The sequence below is a fragment of the Erinaceus europaeus genome, chromosome X (genome assembly GCF_950295315.1).
Source record: "Erinaceus europaeus chromosome X, mEriEur2.1, whole genome shotgun sequence".
In the NCBI taxonomy this organism is placed as follows: Eukaryota; Metazoa; Chordata; class Mammalia; order Eulipotyphla; family Erinaceidae; genus Erinaceus; species Erinaceus europaeus.
Window position 1 is genome coordinate 123157824 of NC_080185.1, and position 18582 is coordinate 123176405.

Consider the following 18582-nt stretch of genomic DNA (forward strand, 5'->3'; position numbering starts at 1 on the left):
TTGTATGTTAATATTAGCCTTTTTTTTTTTTAGTTTTACATTTATTGTTGATGAAGACTGTATCTCGTTGCCTATTTTATCCCAAGACTTTAAAAGTTGTTTTCATACTTTTTATATCTTTTAAATTTGTTATGTCAACTTGAGACTTTTGGACACTTGAAACTGGATTTCTAAGAAATGCAACTTGAAATGTTGAAATGAACTTAATGGGCAGAGGTAGACAGCATGATGGTTATACAAAGAGACTCTTATGAGATGATCAATGAAGATTAAAAATCAGTCTTGTCAGTTTAAAAAAAGAACATAAGATATGCATTCATGAAAGTATTTTCTAAAATTGAGTTATCATTTTATTTTGAGGAAGGCACTGTATTTCAAATTATCAATGTTGGAAGAAGCTCACCTACCAACAGGACATTGGGAAAATGTCTACTGCAGAGTAGTGTGTTGTGCTGCTGCCTGACAAAGTATTCCGTGGCTATTTATATTTTTAAGACATTTTTCCTGTAGAACCAATCAATGTGTTATTTACTGATTTATTATTCTATTATCATGATGATGATTTTACCAGAGCACTACTCAGCTCTGGTTGATGGTGGTACAGGAGACTGAACCTGGGACTCTGGAGCCACAGGCATGAGAGTCTCTTTGCATAGCCATGAAGCTACCTACCCCTGCCCTGTGGTTATTTGTTGACAAGCTCTGACATGTGCATCAAGTGGCAGAAAATCCGCAGTCACTTTTTTATCAATATATCCACCTGTTGGGACAGTTCTGAAATACTGGATTCCAAGCTATAGCAGCAGAGGGAAAGAGAATAAACAAGTGTCTTTTGAAATTAACTCTGCTAAAAAAAAAAAAAAAAGAGCAAGAGGAAGGATGGTATGGTTACAGATTTGATACAAATAAGGAAATGCTCAATGTACTAAAATCACAAGAGAGGTTATCATTGTTGGAATAAACTACATACAGTGAGACCTTTTGGTATTAAGTTTGACTATGCAACAAAGAAAGAGCAGAGCCAGTGTGCCTCAACCAAAAGTACTGAGTATCTTTTTTTCTTCTTCTTCTTCTTATTTTAACCAGATATTGCTCAGCTCTGGTTTACGGTGGTGCGAGAGATTAGACCTAGGGCTATGGAGCCTCAAGCATGAAAGTCTTTTTGTGTAGCCAGTTCACTGTCTCCCTGGCCTGGTAACAATGGTGGTGTGGACAAACATGATTGGTCGATTTCCAAATATTCCACTTCTATTCGAGTGGTTACCATAAAAAAACAAAAAAAGGTAGAATAACACCATTAAAAAAATAGTTCTGGTCTTCACTCAAAATAACCAATATCTGTATCACAAATTCATAGATCATTCACAAATGTGTGACCAAAAACAAGATCTCAGATTTGTTGGATTTCAAAAGACACATCTGCTTACTATACCTCAATGATGCCACTAGAAACTGTCAGGAAGAATAAAGTGTAGCACTCTGGGACTTGTTACTGTCCAACATGATCTCAGATTTGACAAGAGAAACCACATCATTCTCAAGCAGCAAGAATAAAGACAGGGCAGGAGTAGACAGCATAATGGTTATACAAAGAGAAACCACATCATTCTCAAGCAGCAAGAATAAAGAAAGGGCAGGAGTAGACAGCATAATGGTTATACAAAGAGAAACCACATCATTCTCAAGCAGCAAGAATAAAGACAGGGCAGGAGTAGACAGCATAATGGTTATACAAAGAGACTCTCATGCCTGAGGCTCCAAGGTCCCAGGTTCAAAACCCCATACCACCATAAACCAGAACTGAGCAGTGCTCTAGTTAAAAAATAAATAAATAAATATAAGGACCCTGTAGGGACTGGGCAGTCTGCAAGGACCCAGGCTCAAGCCTCCACTCCTCAGCTGCATGGGGAAGTTCTGCGAGTGGTGAAGCAGTGCTGCAGGTGGGCTGGTCTATCTATCTGCCCCTTCCTTCTAAATTTGTCTCCTGAAAAGAAAGAAAGAAAATGACATTTTTGACATTGCTCTTATTTTTACAATAAGAGCAATGTCAAAATAAGCCAACAAGGAATGTTATGCAAAAATAACATATGATCAAAAATGTAATACAACCTTTTCAACTGTTTTGCTCCTTCCCGCCAAAAATTGCTCAACAGGACATGAAAGTCACTCTTTTGTAGACTGTAATGAATGAAAGGGGAGATTTGCCCAATATCCGATTTATAGGATGGCTTATATATGTGTAAAAGATGGCACTGTCTCACTGTCCCATTAATAAGACAACTTGGGGGAGTTGGGCGGTAGCGCAGCAGGTAAAGTGCACGTGGTGCAAAGCGCAAGGGCCGGTGTAAGGATCCCGGTTCGAGCCGCCGGCTCCCCACCTGCAGGAGCGTAGCTTCACAGGAGGTGAGGCAGGTCTGCAGGTGTCTGTCTTTCTCTCCCCGACTTCCCCTCCTCTCTCCATTTCTCTCTGTCCTATCCAACAACAATGACATCATTAACAATAACTACAACAATGATGAAAAACAACAAGGGCAACAAAAGGGAAAATAAGTAAATAAATATAAAAAGAAAAGAAAGCTGTAAAATAAAAGACAACTTGGACTTTCACTCGTAATTATAAAGGGTATATATAAGCTCTGGATTATGATTTCCAATCCATTTTAATGAGTCTGTGTCAATGTTACCGAAATTGCAGAACTGAGAAGTTGGGACCTAAGGATTAAAATACACACCTATTCAATTAGATACACACCTATCAGTGTCTGTATTAAAGATGTTTTTGTGTATTTTTCAGGAGTCCGAAGTTGTTTTTTTAAGTTACAAAAACAATGACGAGAGGGGGGAAAAAAATCAAACTCAGTTTCCTTAATTTCCCATTTTAAGTATACAACACACTTTTGAGAAGTATAGTGTATGTAATAAAGATACATGAGTTCATTTTTGCTGTTAAAAACCAGACATAAATGTAGCTTCTATAATATTCATAATCGTTTAAAGATGACATTCATTCCCCAAAATATTCTAAAGTTAATGCTCTTAATGTTTTCACACGATGCCAATCTCATTCAACCGTCAGAATTACAAAAACTACTTATTAATTCAAGAACATGTAGGCCAGGGTCACAAGTAAAGCCTGACCTTACTCAAATGTGTTTATTTCATAACCACCCACTCCTACCTTAATGCCAGTTCAGTAGATCTATTATCTAAATGTGGTTGAGAGCACCGTTCCAGAATACTGTTATACAGGAACAGAAGAATACCTCAATACCATCTACACATCACGCTAGTTTTAAAACGCAGCACCTGGACGGACTTACATACGGACCACCTGTTACAGGTTATGTGTGTAAAAGTGACAGATACACCTGTGATACCTTGAGTGTGTCCAGGATGCCCCGCTCCTTAAACGTCTGGTACAGCTTTTTGCGCAGCTCATCTTGACTCAACACATCGGTTTTGGGGGGCATGGTGGACTGGAAGAGAAAAGGCATGAATTAGCTGGCCGGCCTGATAACAGGCCAGGGATCTTGGAGAAGCAGGGCAGGCCCGTGGGAGCTGAGCGTCACCGAAAACAATCGAGGGGTTTCAGCTCCTCCAGCTGGGCTTTTCCCTTCGGGTTTGGCTATCTGCTAGCTCCCAAGCTGGGCCTACCGGTTCGCCACGGGCCCTCGGACCTACCGTCCCAGCCGGTGTCACCCTGGGCCTGACGGAGCGGCTGTAGCGCTCAGCCAAGTGCTCAGACTAGGAAGGCCGGCAGGCAGATTGGCGCTTCCTTTCCCGGTTGCTCAGCCAGTGGGTGGAGTCTCCGCTCCGAGCTGACTCTGAGGGGTGGCGAGAGGGCGGAGAAATGGCTGCTGGGAGAGAGGGCCCCCCCCCCCCCGCCCCGAGTTCTCACAACGGGGCGTTCTCACAGCCCAGCGTCGACTCTGCCCCCAGAGGAGGGTTGCCAAGCCGATTCCTCCTCCATGTTTGGAAAGCTACTGAGCGTGCGCAGGGTGTAACTCCGCCCACAAGTTCCACCCAAGTAACGCGAGACTATGAAGGCGGAGTCTCGCGGGAGGACCGGTCCAGGGAATCTTGACGGAAGCTGCGGAGCGCTGGGCTCCGTTGCTGGGGCTGGACCTGAGTTGTGAGAGGGTCGCTGCTGCAGGTAGGGATGCTGCGGGGTAGGGGGGGTAAGGTAGGGAGTAGGGGGGAGGACGTGGGGAGCGGTCCCGGTCTCTCCATCACAGCCCAGGCTGCACATCTGCCGGCAGCTGGGGGCTGGCTCCCTGCCCGCAACCGGCTCAGCTCATTCCGCTCACCCGGCGCCCCTAAGGGCGCTGCCGGAGCGGTCAGCCCTGTGCTCCACGGGATGGGCAGCAGCGTCCCTGGTCCCCAACTGCTATTTCCAACCATTAGAAATGCTGCTAAGTATTGCCAGGTGTCCTCTGCGGGGCAGATCACCCCTGATCGCAAGTGGATGTGCTAAACCCAGTGTCCACCGCCGAGTGCCCGAGCTGCTGGGAAGGTGAAGATGAGCCAGCCCCCGCCCCCGAATACTTAAGTGGCTTAGTTACGTGTAGCTGGAAAAGCGAGGCACCGGCCTCAGAAAGCAGAGAACATTAGAGCCAGCGGAGCGGGTGACAGCAGGATGCGCTGTAATGGGGCAAAGAGCTTAGGAGGCGGCGGGCGGTGGAAGGGGCAAGATCAGTAGTGACAAAAGTGAATCTTCACCAAGACAAGAACGGCATTTAGGTGGTAAACAGGGAGGAGAGCATTGGAGACAAGGGGGAAGTACACAGATAAAGCTCAAGCTCTTCTGGGAATCAGTGAGAACTCTAGTCTGACTCCAGACTATTGCCTTGTGGATATAAAAGTCTCTTAAGTTCTAGGAAGACAAAATTGGGTCACTGGCTGCTTTGTGCACAGGACTGAAGAGGACAGTCAGTGAATGACTTTGAATACTCATGAGGCAGAGAGAGTGACAGGACCTCACAGGAGGTGGGAGTCTATAGGTTGATGTTCGGAAATAATTCCAGGGGGTCTTTGAAACGTGGGTGAGGTTTGCATATAGAGTCAGTGAGAAGTGAGAGAGAGAGAGAGAGAAAAAGAACTTTGGGGACAAAAACGAAGGAGGTGACATAAAATGGGGGAGGGAAAAATATCAGTCATCCCTAGTAGAGGTGGGACAGTAATGTTCAGAAAAGACGGGAGCGGCACAGCACTGGGTTTTGAGTACTGGCACTTGATCCCGGAGATGAGAGGCACAAAAGCTTCTTCTGAGACTAGTGAAATGATGGCAACTGTGTCTTAGCAAGGTGTTAGTATATTACAAATGCCATTCAAGTCCAATGGCTTGTTTTTACATATTAGCCATGTGTGTCTAGAGTGCACAGCCTCTCATACGTGCACAGCTTTGGCTGCAAAGTTTAATGGGGTAAATGCTCTCCCAAAGCTAGGATCATCTGTCTCCCTGGGAGGCAGAGCTACAGCTTAACAGTATCAGTAGGCCGACATCTTGCAAGAGAACAGCTGTGTGGTGCTAAGTGCTCTAGCCATGTCCTGCAGCCCCAGGTTGATGGAGCGACTGAAAAAGCTGCTGTCAACACGAGCAGTTTGCTGACAGCCTCTGAGGAGACCATAGGAAGGTTCGCTCCAGGAATTGGAGGCTTTGGGACAGGAGTCCACTTTGGCCTTGCACCTGTCTGCAATTTAAAGTCCTTAAGAGTTGGAAGGGACCGTGATGTCTACTGAGTTCAAGCCCGCGCTCTGGCACTGCTGGGCCGCTAGCCACCCTGTGCATATACTTCTAGTGACAGTGGCTGGAAGCATTAATCATCTCACTGGGCAGCCCAGTATTTCTTCAGTTGTCAGAAAGTTCTGGATTAAGAGTCATGAACTAGCTCACCTAGTAGAGCACACACTTCACTATGTACAAGAACCCAGGTTTGGGAGTCGGGCGGTAGCGCAGCGGGTTAAGTGCAGGTGGCGTGAAGCGCAAGGACCAGATTAAGGATCCTGGTTCGAGCCCCCAGCTCCCCACCTGCAGGGGGGTCGCTTCACAGGTGGTGAAGCAGGTCTGCAGGTGTCTGTCTTTCTCTCCCCGTCTCTGTCTTCCCCTCCTCTGTCCATTTCTCTCTGTCCTATCCAACAACAACGGCATCAATAACAACAACAATAATAACTACAACAATAAAACAAGGGCAGCAAAAGGGAAGAAATAAATATCTAATAATAAAAAAAAAGAGCCCAGGTTTGCATCCCTGATCACCACATGGAAGCACCTGCACAGGGAAACTCACCAGCAGTGGAGCAGTGCTATTTTCTGTTTCTCTCTCCCTCTCCCCGCCACCGCCACCCCCACCCCAATGTAACACTCTCTTTAAAAACATCCACTTAAAAAAGAAGTGACCACCAGAGCTGGTAGAATCTCAGTAACCCTGGCAGCAAGAAATAAGTTCTGGATTATCTTGACTCAAATAGGATTGCAGTCCCATGCAATCCTAGGCTTGACCCCTGGAGCAGCAGTCTGGAACACACCTGGCTAGTCCAAGGTTAGCAAATACTGAGCGTAGACGCTCCCTCTTCCCAGCACAGCAGACGCACATGCTCTCACCTCAGCCATCCTTTCTGCAAACTTCACTTAGCCTCAGAGTCGCAGCACAAGTTCCTGGCAGTCACTGCCCCATCATTAAAATACTGCCTGTCAGCGGGGAGAGGACCCGCTTGCCAAGTCCTGTAAAGCCCTCTTGCTGTTGGCCAGCATTTCAGCACCTTAGCCTACCCCCTCCAAAAGGCCTTTTCCCGTCAGCAGCCTCAGTTCCTCCAGTAACTCTAGTCTGGCTTTCAGAGTATTTCCTGCCCCCAGCGGGCACTCACTGCAGAGGTATCGATCCTCTTAGAATGCATCTCCCAGAATCCAGTAGGCGGCCTGAGATGAGCTTGTCTTCTCTCACTGCAGTCCAGAACTGCACTGGCTTTTGACAACTGAGCTTGCAGAAGTGGCAGCTTTGGAGCTCTTGGGGACAAACTGCTCTTAAGCCTGGACAGATACTGCTTGCCCCACAGGTGGGGGGTCCTAGACCCCCTCAGCCAGTAGCACCTTCCTTGTAGAGGAAGCTTATTCTGCTTACTCATAGAGGTGCTCTCAGCCCTCCTGCACCCAGTCCTCCAAGACGCCAAGACCCCAGGGCCTCCGCTCCCAGCTCTCAGCTGGTTCTTTCCGTGTTCAGGTTAATCCGACCCCGTAACCGGCATCACCCACACTGTCCAGCCACAGCCCCTTCCTGGAAGTGGCGGTGCGCGAACGAGTGAGGGGTGCTGGGTGGTGCTGGGATGCAGCCCTTGGCCCCCCTCCCCACTTCCACAGCGCTTTGAAACCATGTTACTAGTCAAGCCCCCCTCCCCGCCCCCGGTCTCCACAGAGGGACTTTTCAAACACCTCGTTTCCTCTTCTCTCCTGTGGCTGTTTCGGTTCTGCCTCTGCCGTTGTGTTCCTTTCCTATTGCTCCCACAGCAATGCGCCACCAACAAAAGGGCACCTTCCTTCACCTGGTGGTCCCATGGGTCTAAATCCAGGCATCAACCCCGTTGTCAGCTGCCGCCTCCTTTCAGGAGGAGGCTGGGGAACCTGCCTCTGGCCCTGCGCCTTCTCCAGGTCACCTGCACTCCTGCTCCTCCCTCCTCTTAGCGCCCGTGTGACCATCCCCCCCCCCATTTCCCATAGGCGTCCCCCGCCCCCTTTGGAAGGGCTGTGTTCACACTGGGCCCACCTGGTGGTTCTCAGTGGCTATCTAGCCTCAGTTTGGCTGATGAATTACCTGAATTCATCTGCCACAGAAGCTAGCTGGATCCTGAAGGCAGGAGGGGCCCAAAAGCTGGTGGTGATGGTGGGCCTCCGTCTTGCCCCCTCCCCATGCTGGCATGCCCCTCCTCACCCTCCTTCTTCCCTTCTTGGCAGATAGTGCAGTCATCCTGCTGTTTGGTCTGAACGCCTCTTAGACACTTGGGCACATCGTCCGTTCTGCTCTGGGCTAACCCAGTGCCAGGCTGTGTCACTCCCCGTTGACACAGCCCTCCTCTTCCTTGGGGATGTCCTCGGGCCGGTTCAGGGGAGGAGAGCCGCAGCTGACACAAACACAGCAGTGATCCCATTTGTGTGCCCTGGCAGAGTTCTAAGCAGAGGGCAGAGGGAGCAGAGTTGGACCTGAGTGAACTAGAGCAGCGCTGCCCACAGTGGAGACCACTAGCCACACGCGGCTACTTCCTAGACATGAAATGAAGTTGAGGTGCGGTTCCGCAGACCCCAGTGCTCAGCAGCCGCCCCTGGGGGACAGCGCAGGCTCCAACCTTCCTACCCTGCACTGGAGGCTCGCCGCTGCCTGCTGCCTCGGCACAGTAAGCCCTTGAGTCTTCCGAGGCAGAGAGCCTCCCAGCCTGAGGAGTGTGGCCCCAGCCTCCCAAGGTTGCCTCTTGAGCTTGTCCACTGTCTCCGCTAGCCGGGGCCCATCCGAGCTGCAGTCCTTCCTCCTCAGCTGCTCGGAAATCCCACTGTTGGCAGCTCAGGGTCTGCCCAGCTGCGCTGCTCGAGGGGTTTCCTTCAGCCCCTGTGCGTAGCCCCTGCTGTGCCTGGCACTGTGCTCCTCTCCACTCAGACTCCCCACCAGGTGAGTGTGCTGCTGCTGTTGGCTGTGTGTGTGTGTGTGTGTGGGGGGGGGGGGGCAGACAGACAGCATCTCTGCCACATGCTGCTCTGCTGCGGCCGCCGCTTAGATGTTCACACTGAAGAAAGAGCTTCTTGCTCAGCAAACTCCAGCTGTGACCCCTACTTGAGCAACAGCGAGTGATGTCCTGGCCCTCTTCCCCTAGAGTCTCAAGCTTCTAGCCCGCTTCACCTCCCCTGAGAATCCCAACAAGTTCTCCTGTGTTTGTCTTATCACAGGCCTGTGACTCGGCCTTTTGCTCATCTTTCCCCTAAGTCAAGGGCCGGTTCTTCCTGTAGAGGGCCAGGTGTTGAGTATTGTCAGCTTTGTGGACCAGGCGGCCCTGTGGCAGCTGCTCACCTCTGCCTGTTGTAGGCCCACAGCGCCCTTAGCGGATGCCAAAAGGACAGGCAGGCTGCAGAGTGCCCACCCCCTGTCCATCTTGCCTCCACAGCTGGGCCGTCCAGTTTCGGCACTGGCTGTGCCAGCTGTGCCCTTTACACAAGTGGTCTTGGGCAGTGCATTTCTGGTTTTTCTGTTTCTGTCGCATGTGCTCTGTGAAGCAGTACAAGTCCCAGAGAGGTTTGGTGACACCCCGCAGTCATCTGTTCCCCGAGTCTGAACATTGTAGTTAACCAGGCTCCCCACACCTCCACGTGCCCCTGCGGCCTTGATGTTACTGCTGATCCCTTCCTGCAGCCAGACGTGGGGCTGCTCGAGTTAGCTGTGTGGCCCTCATAGGCAGAGCAGCGGGGAGCTACCATGGCTCTGCTTAATGAGGAGGCTGGCACTGGGCAACTCAGGATCATGCCTGTGACCACGCTGCTAGTACATGGCAGCGCCAGACTCACTCCTCACTTTGGTCAGCATGCATGAAATAAGCCCACCCATTCATATTTCAGTTAGCCAGGCAAGCCACAGAAGCAATGATTTTCTCCACCTCTCCGTGTATGTCAGGAAACCTCTTAGCTCTAGTCCCAAGAACTCCCAATGCCCCAGAACACCTTCCTGTTTGGATTACGATTTCTTCCGCCTTCTCCAGAACTCACAACTTCCTCCCAGTGTGTGAAGAGGTCTACCCTAGGCTCCTGTGTGTGCAAAGGCAGGAAGAGGCCCAACACAGCACTGTCTGCAGAGTGCTGCCTCAGCACTGCTCCTTCGTGTGGAAATGGCGAGGAGTCAAGCTGTTTGCAGCTTCCTCAGAGGCTGCCGTCCGTCCTGACACTTTCAAAGGCAGGCCAACCACTTCCCATCAGCACCTGCTAGTTTTGCCAGGCACTGGTGTGGCGCTAACTGGTGCAGTCCTAAATGAAGCCCAGCTTCCTCCAGCAGACACGTGGGGACCCCTGCACTGAATGACCCAAACTTTCGAATCCCAACAATGTCGTGTTTAAGATGTCATATTGGAGTCTTGCAACTCCTGACGAAGTAGTGCCCCTGGCTGGTCTAGGACAGCCCCTGGCCATGTGATCTGTGCTGCTGTACTGTCAGTCCAGCAAACTTGGTCGCCTTCTCCTTTGCAATGTCAGGTTTCAATTCTGAAAACTTGAATTCACTAGACGTCCTTTGAGTCACTTCTGGTGTTCAGTGCAGGGTACTAAAGCTGTTTCTTGTTTCATTTAATCAGGAATTACTCATCGGAGACAATGTCTGGGAGCTACTACTTTGTAATTGTTGGCCACCACGATAACCCTATTTTTGAGATGGAGTTTTTGCCCGCTGGAAAAGCAGAATCCAAAGTGCGTATGGAACCTTAAACATTCTGTAAGAATGGTCGTGCTGTGGGAATGGTGCCGGTGTGGTACAGTCTTAGCACTGGAAGCCACCTGGACAGAGGTGGGACCTAGGACCTCCCACAGCTAAGTGAAGCTGGCTCTGAGGTCCTCAGGGCCCCGAGTGGCTCTCGCGTCCTTTCACTCAGTGCACCGTGACTGGGCACTGCCAGCATGGGGTCTCCTGAGGGCCTCCCCTGTACCAGCTCGCTGAGTCAGCTACTATGCAAAGCTGCTTCTTACACAGAGTCCACGTACAGTGGCTCTGTTGCTGCCTTGACACGCCATGGGAAACCCGCACTTTCCATGGGGACACAGGCACTGGACCCATTGACACGGGGGTGCGGTGGCAGAGACGCTCCTAGCCCGCCCTCTGCCCGGAGGCCATGGCGGTCTCCAGCGACCTCTTGCTGCACTTACTGGCTGGCGGTGCTCAGATGCTCGCCTTCCTCCCCAGTGACACCACCCACTTTGTCAAGAATGGGTCCAGAGAAACCAGCTTATTCAAGAACACACTCGGCCGCTCGGAGTGGACAGAGCCATCCTCTTGAGGTGAAGATAGCTGCGTCCCTTCTAGCTTCCGGTACTTAGCCGTGTTCCTAGGACATTGCCAGTAGTTTCTATTGTGCCCCTCCCAACCTTCAAAACCAAATCGGTGTTTTCAAAACATTCATCGTAATGCATGCTGACTGGGGTACCGAGGTATGAAAGCAGTGTGTTTGCAGATGTTATCTGCCAGGTGCTGTTGGCTGGGTAGTTTCCCCACATTCAGACGAGCAGACCGCTCAGTGACACCTTGGGTGGGGCACCGCTGAAGCGCTGGTTGCTTTGTGGCACCTGCCGCTAAGTTTTTGTGCGCTCCCGCTCCCACGGCTGGGGCAGGTGAGGCTGTGCACGTGAAAGACTTGGTCTTAGTCCTTTCTCCTGTGCGAGCTCACTGTAGAGTGCGTGCGTGTGCGTGTGTGTGATCAGAGGCCCCCTGCACAAATGCATCAGCTGGAATAGATCCGGGGCCCACTCCTCTCTCAGAATACACCGTCTTAACTCACTCTTTTCCACTCAGACTAGCTTCTAAGGTGCCGGATCTTAAGACACAACACAGAAATTTGGCAAAGACACAATCCAGGCCTTACCAGGGGTACCCTTGGAAAGTGCTTCTTGAAAAGAATTCTGGAGTCCCCCTCCACAGTGAAGCCATCTCATCCTGCCACAGGACAATGCCCCTCCCCACAGGACTCTCTCCTGGAGTTGATGTAGGCAATGGTCCACACCTGGCGATGAGCCGGGCCTCCTGCCCCTCTCAGATGCCCTTGCTGTGTGCAAATCCTGTGCCAAGTCTGGAGGGTCATCTCCTCCTTGGTGGTCTGAGAGCTCAGTGCCACCGCCCACAAGGCCCCTGCTCCCCTGCCCTGCCCCGGGCTCAGGACACCTCTCTGTAGCTTTTCTGATCTTCCTAGTAAGATGTGGTCTCCTCCTAACATTGTATTCCTTTTTTATAGGCTTAAATGGTTACAGAACTCGATAACTTCCTTCTTGTAACAGTATACAAAAGTGATCTTCATAGTTGAATACATTTTAGTTGTTAAGTAACTGGCTGTTTCTATTTGTTGAGCTTGCAATAGATAGCACATTCAAACATAGAACATGATGTAAAAATGCAGAAGAGCTTTTCTAAGTCTTGTGGGGATAAGAAAGGAAATACAGCGCAAAGCGCAAGGACCCACGTAAGGATCCCGGTTTGAGCCCCCGGCTCCTCACCTGCAGGGGAGTCACTTCACACACGGTGAAGCAGGTCTGCAGGTGCCTATCTTTCTCTCCCCCTCTCTGTCTTCCCCTCCTCTCTCCATTTCTCTCTGTCCTATGCAACGACGACAACTTCAATAACTACAACAAGAGCAATGAAAGGGAATAAATAAATATTTTTTTTAAAAAAAAAAAAAAAAAAGGAAATACAAGCAGAAAGTAAAGTGTCATTCCCTGCAGGGAAAGTGAGATTCGCAGGAAGAAAGGCTGTGCGGGAATTTTAACAAGCTGCTCCTCACTGTCACCTAGGACGACCACCGTCACCTGAACCAGTTCATAGCTCACGCTGCCCTCGACCTCGTAGATGAGAACATGTGGCTGTCCAACAACATGTACTTGAAGACTGTGGACAAGTTCAATGAGTGGTTCGTTTCTGCATTCGTGACCGCAGGCCATATCCTTGCTTTCTGAATTGGAGGTTGGAGGTTGAGTCCGAGCAGCAGGGGACATAGGCTCTGAGTCTGTGGACTTCAAAGTGGCAGGTACGACCGTCATTTACAGAGCCGCCTGCATAGACTTAGGGGGAAGCGAACCAAGCCTCAGGGCCAGGGAGGTGGCTCCGTGGTAGACCATGTGTGAAAGGCCCTGAGTTCAACCCCTGGCACAGTATGCAAACAAACAGGACATCATAAATGGTGGAGCAGTGCTCTGGTCTTTCAAGACATAAGTGAATGAGTAAAATAAAGCCAAATTTCATACAGAAAACTAAGGTTTATCTGAACCATATCAAAGGTAATTTTCATTTTTGTAGTTTTTTTATTGCCCACCTGTTCTGTGGGGCTCAGTGGCTGGACTATGACTCTACCACTCCTGGTGGCCTTTGTTTTTTCTGAGACAGAGACAGAGAAGCAGCGGCAGCACTCGTGAACCTACGCCCCATCTGAACCTTGGTCCTCACTCATGATAAGGTGTGCACTCTACCAGGTGTCCCACTGCTGGGTCCCGGTTCCTTCCTTTTTAAAATTATTTTTAATATTTTATTTATTAATGAGAAGGATAGAAGAAAGAGAACCAGACCTTACTCTGGTGCTTGTGCTGCTGGGGATCGAACTCGGGACCTCATGCTTGAGAGTCCAACACTTTTATCCACCGTGACACCTCCTGGCCACTTAGTTACTTCCCACCTTGAAATGATTATATTCTCTTTAAGATAATTTCTAACCCAGTTTATGTAATCAACTTTTCCATCACAAAATATACTGCATATGACTAACTGGAAGAATGCTATGTCAACTGCTTGCTTCTTGTTCATCTCTGAGAAACATTATCCCTTAATTATTTTCACATATGAGATTTATCATGCTTCATGACGTAAGGCAAGAAGATGGGATAAAGAACTTCTTCACTGACGTCTATGACTTATACATAAAGGTATGTACTATGCCTTTAAATATAGTAATAGGGATTCTAAGTGTGACAGACCTACTGGAGTAACTCCGAGACTGCTGGTTTCATCTCTGGCCAGCTGTTTCTCAGTCAGGACCACTCTGGCGGCTCCCTCAAGAGGCAGCCTTCAGCACCAGGTGAACACATACTGAGGAAATAAATGTTTTGTTTTTTTTTTTTGCCTCCAGGGTTATCACTGGGGCTCGGTGCCTACACTACGAATCCACTGCTCTTGGAGGCCATTTTTCCCATTTTTGTTGCCGTTGTTGTTGTTGGATAAGACAGAAAAATGGAGAGAGGAGGGGAAGACGGGGAGAGAAAAGATGGACACCTGCAGACCTACTTCACCGCTTGTGAAGCGACCTCCCCCTGCAGGTGGGGAGCCAGGGGCTTGAACTGGGATCCTTGTGCCGGTCCTTGTGTTTCACGCCATGTGTGCTTAACCTGCTACGCTACCACCTGGCCCCCTTTAATTTTTTAATTACCTTTATTGGATAGAGACAGAAATCAAGAGGGAAGGGGGAGATAGAGAGGAAGAGACAGACACCTGCAACACTGCTTCACCACTCATAAAGTTTTTCCCCGGGGAGTTGGGCGGTAGCGCAGTGGGTTAAGTGCGCGTGGTGCAAAGTACAAAGACCGGCGGAAGGATTCTGGTTCGAGCCCCCAGCTCCCCACCTGCAAGGGAGTCGCTTCACAGGCGGTGAAGCAGGTCTGCAGGTGTCTGTCTTTCTCTCCCCCTCTGTCTTCCCCTCCTCTCTCCATTTCTCTCTGTCCTATCTAACGACAACAACAATAACTACAACAGTAAAAACAACAAGGGCAACAAAAGGGAAAGTAAATAAATAAAAATTTTTTTAAAAAGTTTTTTTCCCCTGCAGGTAGGGACCAGTGGCTCAAAGCTGGGTCCCTGTACACTGTAGCATGTGCACTCAACGAGGTGCGCCACCACCCGCCCCTCTGCCTCACTTTAACAATGAAATGTGACAGGTTTTAGTTAGGCTTATGGAGGCAGAGGGTCTTACCAATGGTGCCATGTAGCTATAATGAATAGACAAGCTAGTGATGAATCACAAGGGAAGCCTGGAGGTGAACTTACGTGGGCAGTGCTTTACCTTCTGTGGCGCCATGCATTCTGCCTCCAGAAATTCTCACAATTAAAACACCAAGGCAAAAAAATCCCTTATCACTACTGAACACTGGGACGTTTTCTACGGAACTTAGAAATGTTCTGAGACATGTTTTGAATGTCCTTGATATCTTTTCCTTTTAGAGACCTAGAATTGGTCAGCCTTTTGACTTTGACAAATTCACTGATACCTTTCTCTTTTCTAGTTTGCAATGAATCCATTTTACGAACCCAATTCTCCAATTCGATCGAGTGCGTTTGACAGAAAAGTTCAATTCCTTGGGAAGAAACACCTTTTAAGCTGAATGCAGAAAAACCTGGAAATAAACAATGTCACTACAATGGCTTATACTCAGGAATGTGTACATTTTAAGTAACTTGATTAAGTAGCCTAGGAAACTTTTTAATTTTAGTCTCAATTTTATGTAAACCTAGTTCTTTTTGTATTTAAAAATAGAACAAAAAAATAGTTCACTTTCTTACTGTTGTTAACAGATCAGTATTTGCTTGTGAACAGTGTTAATTTATGAAGAGTTCTTTATCAGTAATCTTGAAATACTTTTATTTTAAAAATTGAGAAGAATAAGCTTTTGACTTTCCACATTCAGCTTGCTTGGCCACGAAGTGCCAGATTGTTATATCCAGACAATATGTCATTGTCAAGATCTGGCAGATTGAAAACTGATTCTGGCAGTAAGGAATGAAGTCGATAATTACACACGTGGACTTTCTATACTCTAGCGAGGTTATATATTTTTTTATCACTTTATTGGGGAACTAATGATTTACAGGACAGTTGTCACATGTGTACAGTTTCTTATCTCCCCGTGATAGGCGTCTGCGCAACACACCCACCACCCACTTAAGTCGTCCTGGAGATACTGTAATAAAAATGTGTAGGCAGTATACTTAGCACTGCCAAGAAGCTGACGCTAGTAGCTGTTGTATTGGCAGGCATTACACACCTTGCCCGTCTGAGACTGGGAAGCGATCCTGCTGTCATTCTAGAATCCACCAAAGCGATGGGTTATTTTCTCACTACCAAGTTCTCATACTTCCTCTCTCTGAGACAGTCAACTAAAAATCAAGTAACTCTGTTGAAATCTGTATTACTAAGAAGTTACGATCGACTTGAAAACCATTTCTGAAAAGCTTGGAGGACGTAAAATCCGCACACAGCCTTTGAGGCACTGCAGACCAAAGGGACCGGAAGCCTCTCTTGTACTTTGACCAGTTGAGGATCTTACTGAGAAGCAGAGCATATGACCCTGTTTATGTGCAGCTTGTGAGCACTTGGATTGTTCCATTCTACTCGAGCAAGTGGTTCTAGGTTCATTCTTGTATTCCTGTGTGTAGAGTTACTGCCCTGATTTCATTCCACTTTCTATTTATTTGATTTGTTAAATAAAGATGCTTGTTTGGCCAAGATTGCGGTTATTTATGTATAAAGTGCTGCCCACCCCTCCACTCGTTTGAATCTTGCAAACAGATATCTGAAGAACTCACATGGCCTCGAGACAGACGCCAGAGTTTGGGCAGCAAAGACGGTCACCTAGAAACCCCAAGGTTACTTCAGCCACATTCACTGCGGAGCCCCAGAAACCTATCTGTTGGGTAGTTATTGTCCTGTCCTCCTGGAGCACAGGATCCGAGCTGCGGTGCTGGCCGGCTGGGAGCCTGCAGTTCCGGTCCTGGCTCAGCTGCACTATGGCAGTGGCCTGAAAACAACTAACCCTTTTCTCCAGGCTTGGGAGGGTGAGGCAGGACGGGTAACAGAAACCTATGAGTGGTTACTACAGCCAAGTGCCAGATGTCATATGACTGTGTCTTGGAAGAAACCTAAAGGCAAGGCCGGTGAGAAGCCGGCCTGACCTCAGACGTCCTCCGGGTCGGTCATCTGTAGGTACAGCCTTGAGCACAGGGCAGCAGGGAGCCCGGGGGCAGGGCGCGAGACCTGCCAGATACACAGACCGAAGGAGACAGCTCACCTGGTCAAGACAGTATCCCTTACCGTGCGTGAGATCCTGGGGGAGCACTGGCACCACATGGGAGCATCGCTACGCCGAGGGAATGCCCGTGAATGGTGGAGCGGTGCTGTGGGCTCTCTAAGAGGAAACTTGGCAGCTGGGAGCACTGGTTTCCTGCATGTCCCAAGCCCAGGTACCACAGCTGGGAGGAGGAAAGAAAGCTAGCAGAGCTTAGACGGCAGTAGGGGATGTCCCTGCAAGTTCCAGAACACTGGGGCAATGGGGACCATTGTAGCACCCTGGGTAGCAAGCCCTGCAGAGCGCACACACCCCTGTCAGCACGAAATTGGTAAGCTCCTCGCAGTCATCCAGATGAAATAGCCCCTCATTTCCCGGGAGGCCTCAGCAGTGCCCAGACTCTACAGACGGGGCCACGGCTCTGCTCTCTCGCCCTACATATGGCTCTTGGACTTCTCCGTCACATCAGCACTTCCTAGCTGACAGTCCAGAGTGGTAACTTCTCAGATTCGATTGACCGGTCGGTCACTGGATCTTTTGACTACTTAAACAAGAGGTACACTCTCAATTAAAACAACAACAACAACAAAAAAAACACCTCTGCCTGTGAAAGGTTCCAGGTTCGATCTCCTCTCATATACATCAAAATGGTGTGAAGTGGTCCGGGAGGTGGCACAGTGGATAGAGCAATGGGCTCTCAAGCATGAAGTCCCGAGTTCAATCCCAGGTAGTACATGTACCAGAGTGATGCCGGGTTCTTTCTCTCCTCTTTTCTCATGAATAAATAAATTATTAAAAATGTATATTAAAAAATCAAAATGATATGTGACTGGGGCACAGCTCACTTAGTAGAGCACACACTTTGTCATGCACAAGGACCTGGACTACCATGTGGTATCTCTCCTCTGTCTCTTACATTTGAAAAGAAAAAGAAAGTCAAAGAGATAATGACTATGCAAAATGGCCATCATGCCCGAGGCTCTGAAGTCCTAGGTTCAGTCCCTGGTGCCACAAGCCAGAGCTGAGCACTGTTCTGGTTAAAAAATCGAGCTTAAGAAAGCGAGTCCAGAAGGGGCAGTGGAATTGTGTTGGCGCAAAGCCCCATCGCGCCAGATAATAATAAATAAAACACTTAAAATCTTAAGAAGCAAAGTCCTGTGGCCAGGAAAGTTGCTCGGTGAGCAGAGCACTGGACTTGCAAACACGAGGCCCCAGCACCACGACGCCACAGCGTTGCTCCCGTGAGACCTTTAGGTAGCGCACTGGTTTGCCCTGTGTGACCAGGCTCAAGCCGGCTCCCGTTGCAACGAACTTTCAGTACTATGGTCTCTTTCCCTCTCTCCCTTGGTCTTTCTATCTAGAGGAGAGGAGGAAGGACAAGAAGAAAAAAGATACAGCAACTTTTAAACTGTGATTCAATTCTGTTTTTTAGATGAAGGGTCGATTTTTTTTTTTGGGGGGGGGGATAGGCTACTGTAACTGCTAAGTTAGAGCTCTTATAAAATATATGAAGGTTCCTCCCAAGTGTTAACTGTTCAAGTGTTTCACTTGTGAACAAAACTGCCCATTATGTGAAGAAATTTGATTTTCACTGTAACAGTAATCTTTCCCAGTGGCTCCCATGTCCTTCTGTGAGTACCTCTCCCCACTGGGGCACCCTTGTCCCCCCTCACAGTCTAGGCGTTGGTCTGCATGCAGGAGGAGGAACTGAGTCAGAGGCTCAGCACACAAGCTCTACCCACAGAAACCACGATCTGCTTTACCAGTATCAGTCTTCACTGATGCTCATTAAGTCTCGCTGCTGTGGGTCATCGGCCACT

At 48.9% G+C, this 18582-nt stretch overlaps 2 protein-coding genes across 6 annotated transcripts in view; one reads left to right on the plus strand and one right to left on the minus strand.

Annotated features, from left to right (window-relative positions):
• Window positions 1–3819, minus strand: part of OFD1 (OFD1 centriole and centriolar satellite protein) — a 57945-nt gene extending 54126 nt beyond the window's left edge. For 2 of the 4 annotated variants that reach the window (XM_016185736.2, XM_060183032.1), the window contains exons 1-2: window positions 3682–3819; window positions 3378–3476 (exon numbers count right to left, since the gene is read on the minus strand). In XM_016185736.2, the coding sequence (XP_016041222.2) occupies window positions 3378–3470 (93 nt within the window). In that variant the 5' untranslated portion in view covers window positions 3471–3476; window positions 3682–3819. Of the gene's footprint in view, window positions 1–2752; window positions 2813–3377; window positions 3477–3681 lie in introns of those variants that run through there. The other 2 variants (XM_060183033.1, XM_060183034.1) reach the window with 2 other exon arrangements.
• Window positions 3820–4073: 254 nt separating this feature from the next.
• TRAPPC2 (trafficking protein particle complex subunit 2) lies at window positions 4074–16205 on the plus strand. Of its 2 annotated transcripts, XM_060183040.1 has the most exons (5): window positions 4074–4153; window positions 10315–10426; window positions 12512–12655; window positions 13547–13633; window positions 14984–16205. In XM_060183040.1, the coding sequence occupies exons 2-5, from the start codon at window positions 10334–10336 to the stop codon at window positions 15080–15082; spliced, it is 423 nt and encodes a 140-aa protein (XP_060039023.1). In that variant the 5' UTR covers window positions 4074–4153; window positions 10315–10333; the 3' UTR covers window positions 15083–16205. The 2 variants fall into 2 exon arrangements, with proteins under 2 accessions (XP_060039023.1, XP_060039022.1); XM_060183039.1 differs by lacking the exons at window positions 4074–4153; window positions 10315–10426 and adding an exon at window positions 10434–11011.
• The last annotated feature ends 2377 nt before the right edge of the window (window positions 16206–18582 follow it).